The sequence below is a fragment of the Crocodylus porosus genome, unplaced genomic scaffold (assembly GCF_001723895.1).
Source record: "Crocodylus porosus isolate Cpor-Errol unplaced genomic scaffold, CroPor_comp1, whole genome shotgun sequence".
In the NCBI taxonomy this organism is placed as follows: domain Eukaryota; kingdom Metazoa; phylum Chordata; order Crocodylia; family Crocodylidae; genus Crocodylus; species Crocodylus porosus.
In genome coordinates, this window is record NW_017728950.1 from 32,441,440 (window position 1) to 32,448,053 (window position 6,614).

The 6,614-nt window shown below is 45.5% G+C and overlaps 1 protein-coding gene and 1 long non-coding RNA gene across 2 annotated transcripts in view; one reads left to right on the forward strand and one right to left on the reverse strand.

Annotated features, from left to right (window-relative positions):
• The window catches only part of LOC109323603, a 12,254-nt gene extending 8,820 nt beyond the window's left edge, over positions 1 to 3,434 (reverse strand). The window contains exons 1-2 of the long non-coding RNA XR_002104701.1: positions 3,424 to 3,434; positions 1,594 to 1,596 (exon numbers count right to left, since the gene is read on the reverse strand). This is a non-coding gene — a long non-coding RNA (uncharacterized LOC109323603). The remainder of the gene's footprint in view (positions 1 to 1,593; positions 1,597 to 3,423) is intronic.
• SUSD1 (sushi domain containing 1) overlaps positions 1 to 6,614 on the forward strand; it is a 94,169-nt gene that overhangs the window by 85,363 nt on the left and 2,192 nt on the right. The window contains exon 18 of the mRNA XM_019555260.1: positions 1,585 to 1,678. Coding sequence (XP_019410805.1) covers positions 1,585 to 1,678 — 94 coding nt within the window. The remainder of the gene's footprint in view (positions 1 to 1,584; positions 1,679 to 6,614) is intronic.

Consider the following 6,614-nt stretch of genomic DNA (forward strand, 5'->3'; position numbering starts at 1 on the left):
AGCAGGTCATGACCTGGGGGGGCGTCCTCCAGCAGCCAGCTGGTGACCGGGGTGGAGTGGGGAAGGGGTTCCCCAGTGGCCAGCTGGCAACTGGGGGCTCTGATGTGCTGCCAGCGGAGCCAATTTCAGGGGGGGCACTACTGCTCTCTGTGCCCCCTTACCAGCTAGAGCGCTTGCTCAGGGGGGACACCAGTGCTCCCAAGGCGGGCACATGTGCCCCCCCCCCAGTGTCTCACCTATGCTTTGAAATGCACATTTACAAGGCTTCCAGTGCATTTTTAAAGGCCTGTTTTGAAAATTTGGGCTTCACTGTCCTTCACTATTTTTTAGCTTCTAGAAACTGGCTTTAAGGTGTCCAGTTGAGCTCTCCTCTTTGGGAGAAGAATTGAGTCACAGAAAGATTGGAAAGGCACACCCCATGCTGATATCTTCTGAGCAGAAGATGATGGGGAACAGTCTCCATGCTACATTGAAAATTTTGGGGACCCATCCTTTATGGGAACCACCCTTTATGCAGTTATGTATTTATACCCAGCTGCTTCATTTTCTTTCTCTTGAGGCACACCCTTGTTTTAGTTCTTGATGAAAGGTTCAAGGATTATGATACAATTTTCAGAAGTGTTCAGCATTGTTCTGACTGCTTTCAGTGGGAGCTCACCAGTGCGCAGAACTGGGTATACACCGAAAACATTTAGACAATCTCCTAATGCATTACAGCTCCGTTCTATGGTTTAGACCAGTAATTTGTCACTGTGGTGAATGCATTCTGTATCTAGATGGTCCTTCCTGCTGTGGCTCAAGTGACAATAAAAAGTTCCTAGCCAAGTGGTAATTGTAGATTTTGTGATGTGGAAGCTCATCCTCTCCATGTAAACCCACGGAACAATTCCACCAAATAAGAATGTACCATTTTTGTTAAGTCATCCTCCCAACTGCAACAAAAGCTCTGACTGGACACAGGACTTTAAAGACATAGGATCAATGATCTAAGAGTCTGTGGAGATTCTGGAAAGAAAGTAGTAACTTGTGGCTGCCATAAAAGGGAAAGGTGGTCAATTAAGCATTTTCCTGATTCAAGCGAGATGTTCTCACATTGTTCTTACTAACTTTAGTATTTGTGCTGCAGCAGGTCTATCATGCCTATCTTTGACTTCCATTCTGTTACTGCTACCACAATTGCCATTCAAAAAAAATAGTGCCAATATTAAAAGAATTAGGAAGTGAGGGTTTGAGCTGGTAAATGAAGCATTAGACTCTGCTGGCCTTAGGGACATGGGCTAACCTGAAACAAGTTGATGGTGAAAGGGAAAAATAGTGATACCAGTTGTTAAAATTTAAAAAAAAAAAGGAAGGCAGGGGTGGGTATGGACTGCATAATCCCTTTTGAATAATGTGTTGTTAACCTCATTTAATCAGTTGGCCACTAGCCATGGGTTGGACATCTCTATTACTACTTGATGGAGCAATAAATGAGCATAAGAGTTTTGTTACGCTGCTTTGAGCCTACCCAGGCGGTGAATCACAAGACCCAAGCCCTGCTGTTTGGTATTTGTTCATTTGAATTGTTTGAAATTTCCCTTTCAGATATATCACCCACTCTAGAGCCCTTGATTGCTGTTGGACTAGGGTCAGTTGCTTCTGTTTGCTTTATACTGCTCCTGTCCTTCTCAGCAGCACGGTATGTACATGTTAACAATTGATTTCAGTTTCGTTTGTGTATGTTGTCAAACAGTCTTTATTAACCAGCCTGCTCATTATAAGGTCCCTCAAGTGGTTACAGGCTTCATGAACATTTCCCAACCAGCTCACCTTTGTGAGACAAATCCATACCTTGATATGACTAGCCAGTAAAATGCAAATTCATTTGTTCTCAAGTTTTGGGGCTGGGGAGTGAGGGGAAGAAGCGGAGGAAATAAGGGTGTTGTTATATATTACAATTACCGTGTGCTAGCTCTGTCTAAGGAATGCTTGACAGAATTGAAGTTAGCACATGCTGTGAGCAGTGGCATGTTAAAAGTTAATACCCTCTCCAATGTGCATACCTCTGACTAGCCACTAGAGAGTTGGCAAGCAGGACCATGGCTAAGAGTTGCCAAGTATCCTCCATTTCTGCCCCACTTGCCAACTCTCTAGCAGCAATATAGGGCAGGGAGGAAGGAGGAAATGGGACAGTGCCCCCTCCTCACCTCCCCTGCTATCCCACACCACTTAGATCACATACTCCACTGCCTGTATCAACCCACACTGTCTCTCTCTGCTGAGAACGCTCCTCGCCTTCCCCCCTTCTTCCTTTCCCCCTTCCTCTGCACCCTTTTTCTTCCCCTCCTGCACTCCTGGAGCTATCTCCAGCTGTCAGTTCAGGGCATAAGAGTATGGAGGATAGCTAGTCCATGTGGGGACAGCTGGGAGCAGTGCCTCTTGGGGTACTTGAGGACTACAGATTGCAGGTATTAGCCTTGTGGAGCAAACTGAAGTTACTACAGCATGAGTTGCCTAACACCAGCTAAAGGTCATCCTCGCCTGAAGAGGATTAACTCTGAGCTCACAGACTCATAGAAAATTACTCCCCCTCTATGCAGCACTGCTCAGGCCGCAGCTGGAGTACAGCATCCAGTTCTGGGCGCCGTACTTCAAGAGGGATGTGGACAGCATGGAGAGGGTCCAGAGGAGGGCCACTCACATGATCATGGGGCAGCAGGGCAGGGCCTATGAGGAGAGGCTATGAGACCTGAACCTGTTCAGCCTCCACAAGAGAAGGCTGAGGGGGGATCTAGTGTCCATGTACAAACTAGTCAGGGGAGACCAGCAGGCATTGGGGGAGTCCCTGTTCCCCTGTGCACTGCCAGGAGTGACAAGAAATAATGGTCACAAGCTGGCAGAGGGTAGATTCAGACTAGACATCAGGAGGCGCTACTTCACTGTCAGGGCGGCTAGGATCTGGAACCAACTTCCAAGAGAAGTGGTGCAGGCTCCTACCCCGGGGGTCTTTAAGACAAGGCTAGACAATCACCTTGCCGGAGTCATTTGACCCCAGTACTTTTTCCTGCCAAGGCAGGGGGTCGGATGTGATGATCCTCTCAGGTCCCTTCTGACCTTACAGACTATGAAAATTAGGGCTGGAAGGGTCCTCAGGAGGTCATCTAATTCAACCCTCTGCACAAAGCAGGACCATCCCCACCTAGATCATCCCAGCCAAAGCTTTGTCCAGCTCGTAGGGTACTTAGTTCATCTTTTCCTGCCTTAAAGTGTTTTGTCTTAAGACCATTAAACATGTTTGAAAGGGAATGTTTAACTACTGCCAAAACAAACACAAAACAAAGAAAAGGAGGTTCTTTAATGGATTCAAATGAGGGATGTAGGCGCTAAGGTGCACAGCTGACAGGTTGGAGGGTGCAATTTCAAGGCCACAGCAGAAGGACTTACGGCCTGGCCTGTCAGATTCCAACAAATCTGCAAATTCTGTTAAATATCTTGCCACAAGGACACAGGAAAGGAAAGGAATTTGAATGAGAGGCATTTCAATTTATTGGGGGGCTAGGTTAAAGTTTATACTTTGTACTGCTGTGAGGAGAAAGTAGCCATGCCTATACCTAGTTTGTCATTACTGTCAGTGGTCAACATTCAAAAATTCCCCTTCACTTAAATGTGTCTTTCATCCTGTCTCTCAGTATGGCTTTATCCAGTAACATTTCTTTTGGAGAATTTTCTGTTGCTCTTCTCACATCCAATAATCTGTGTTTTTCAAGTTGCAGGGTACAGTTTTGATCAATGTATATGTATTCAGGATGGCACAAGAAAAGAGCTTTCATCAGGAGGCAGGGAGTAGAGCGGAGGGTGGGGGGTTTTGTTTGTGGGTATCTAAATTTTCATCAGTCTCTTTTGATTGCAGATTCCGAAAGTAGATATTCCAAAGCCTGTGTGTGCTCTTGTCTGCAATTAATGAAGAAAGTAATATCAGTTTTTCCTTAACAATAGAGCATAATAAACTATAAACATTTAAGGTTTGCCCTAATTTATTTCTGTGTTTATGAGAGCGGTAGTTAGCTGTGTTAATTTGAAGTCAGATGGAAGATACCACTTTTGACAGTAACTGGTTCAGAAAAGTATAAGCGTTCATAGAAGGAGGCTGTTGCTTACAAATCTAGTGCTTCTCTGAACCAGTTAGTTTCCAAGGTGCCACTTTGCCCTACTTTCTGACTGTCTATTTTTCGGAATGTGACTTCCAGGGTAGACTGAGTTAGTGGGATTATTCCCAGGTCTGTGCTGACTTTTGACAAAGGACCTGTTGAAGCAAAAAATACATCCAGAGTTGTATTGCCAGTACAAGGGATCTGTAGTTGTCTCAGTTCTAGGAGAAATGGAGAAAACAGGCTACTGAGATATAGACAGTGTCTCTGCAGGTATTGGGATGTCAACGCCAGGGAGAGAGAAGAGCTATGTAAGTGAAAGTGTGATGTTTGCCCAAGAATAAATGGATGTAAAGTGGCTATGAATAAATTCAGGGTGGAAATTAGAAGAAAGTTTTAGACCACCAGAGGAGAGAGTTTCTGGAACAGCCTTCTGACAAGAGTAGCTGAGGCAAACCACCCACTTATTTCTGTAAAGTGACATTTGTTAAATCTGAATGGGATTACAGGGTGTGTTTGGCTGCAGCACTAGTGTGCTAGGCTGCGTGACTTGACTCAGAAGGGCCATGCCAGTCCTGTGTTCCTGCAGTTGCAACACACTCACCTGAGTGAACCCGTTCTCCCGTTTTGGTGGGGTCCAGTGGAGTGCTCGTCAGAAACTAGAGCAGTCCTTTCCAGAGATATCCTGGAGGGAAACACCCTCTGCTGTTCTCTGAGGTGCCACTCGGGATCTCATTAGTCTGCGAGTTCCTGCATATGATGTGTTTTGCGATACAATTTCCATCCCCTGGGAAATCATCAAGCTCTGGGCCACAGCCCAGTAACAAGCAGCTAAAAGTTTTACCCCAACCCCAATTTGCTTATTGATTCTTCAATAAGTTTACACAATCATTGTATGGCAGAGCAGGTGGGCTGCACCTGCACCCCTTGCTTTCAGCTGCCATATAGCCTTACAAGCAGTAAAAGTCTTTGAAGCAAACATTTCAGGCAGAAGGCAGGGAAAGCTGGCACCTTATAGAACAACTGGTTGAGAGAGGCATGAGTTTTCCCAGGCAACTGTCTGCTTCGTCAGATGCCATTTCATGTTTCACATGTTCCATAGCATCTGACAAAATAGACTGTAACCTGCAACAGCTCATGCTTCTCTGACCAGGTTACTCTGTATGGCCCCCTCTACACATGCAGGTAAAAGTGTGATAGGATCTAATGCACAATCCACACAATCGTGCCTTTTACCATGCCACACATGGCAGGAGGCATGTGGGTGTGGGGTGCAGCTGGGGCTCTGAGTCTCACATGGAAATAGACTCACAGTCCTGGCTGCAGGTGGGATGGAGCCAAGGCTGTGAATCCTGTCAGCTGTGGGACTATGATCTCCCACACCAGGGAGATCGCAGCTGCTGCAGTCTCCCAGCCATGGGACCACCACGCACCTCCGAGGCAGGGAGATCACAGCTGTGCCCTACTGCTGCTGAGTCCCAGCTACATATGCCAATTAAAGCTGGATAGCAGTCATCTGTAAAGTTAATGCACATTTTTGAGGTCTAACTTTGTAACTGGTTGGACCTTTCTATGTTGTGGTGGGTACTTTGCACATGTAGTTGGTCTCAGTTTACCTGTTAATTGCATAATAGCTGTAATATGTAGAGGGGGCCTAAGGTGCTATCCTGCTCTTCCTTATTCTTTAACTTCAGGCTAACATGGCTAACTACCTCTCTGATAAACCTTTTTTTTTAAGTTTTCTATTACTGGACTGCCTGTGATGTTGTGGGATATTATTTTTGCTTCTAATGGCAAGGGTCCCTTTATTTTAATACACACCAGCTTCTTTTTAGTGACAAATGCCTGTGGTGTCAAGAATCCCAGAGGCTGAGATTATGAGTTTGCACTGAAAAACTCCACTGCCAATTACAGTGGGAGTGCCTGCATGAAGAATTGCTCATTGCTGTCAGGAAGGGAGCCTACCATCCAGCTCAGAGAGCGTGCATTTTGAGTGTTCATATCCATATAGAATAAGAGAACTCTTCATAATTTAAAAATATTCGTTAGCCCAATTTTACTTATTAATGTTTCTTGTTGTGCTCTCACATCTTTCTAATTCCCACTCCTGATATTTGGCTTTCTGCTACAAGTTAGCGCCCATGCACACATGTAAAGGCAGTGGCCAGACTGCGAAACTCTTGTAAGCTGGGCTTGTACCTGAGCTTTCTGGATGCCAAGGTTAATCTAGGTCAGTGGAACAAACTTTCAGTAGAACCTTGCCTTCAAAAGTGCATTTGTAATATGCTGCAGCTCTTTACAGTAGGTTAGTGGTCCATGAATATGCTGCTCTTTGAATCTGAAGTCATATCGTGGTCAGCAAATGGGCAGACGAGAACCTCACGGTGTTTAACACTGAAAAATGCAAGGTTCTCCACCTTGGGAGGAAAAACCTGCAGCACCCTTATAGGCTCGGCTGTGCTACGTTGGTTAGCACTACAGAAGAAA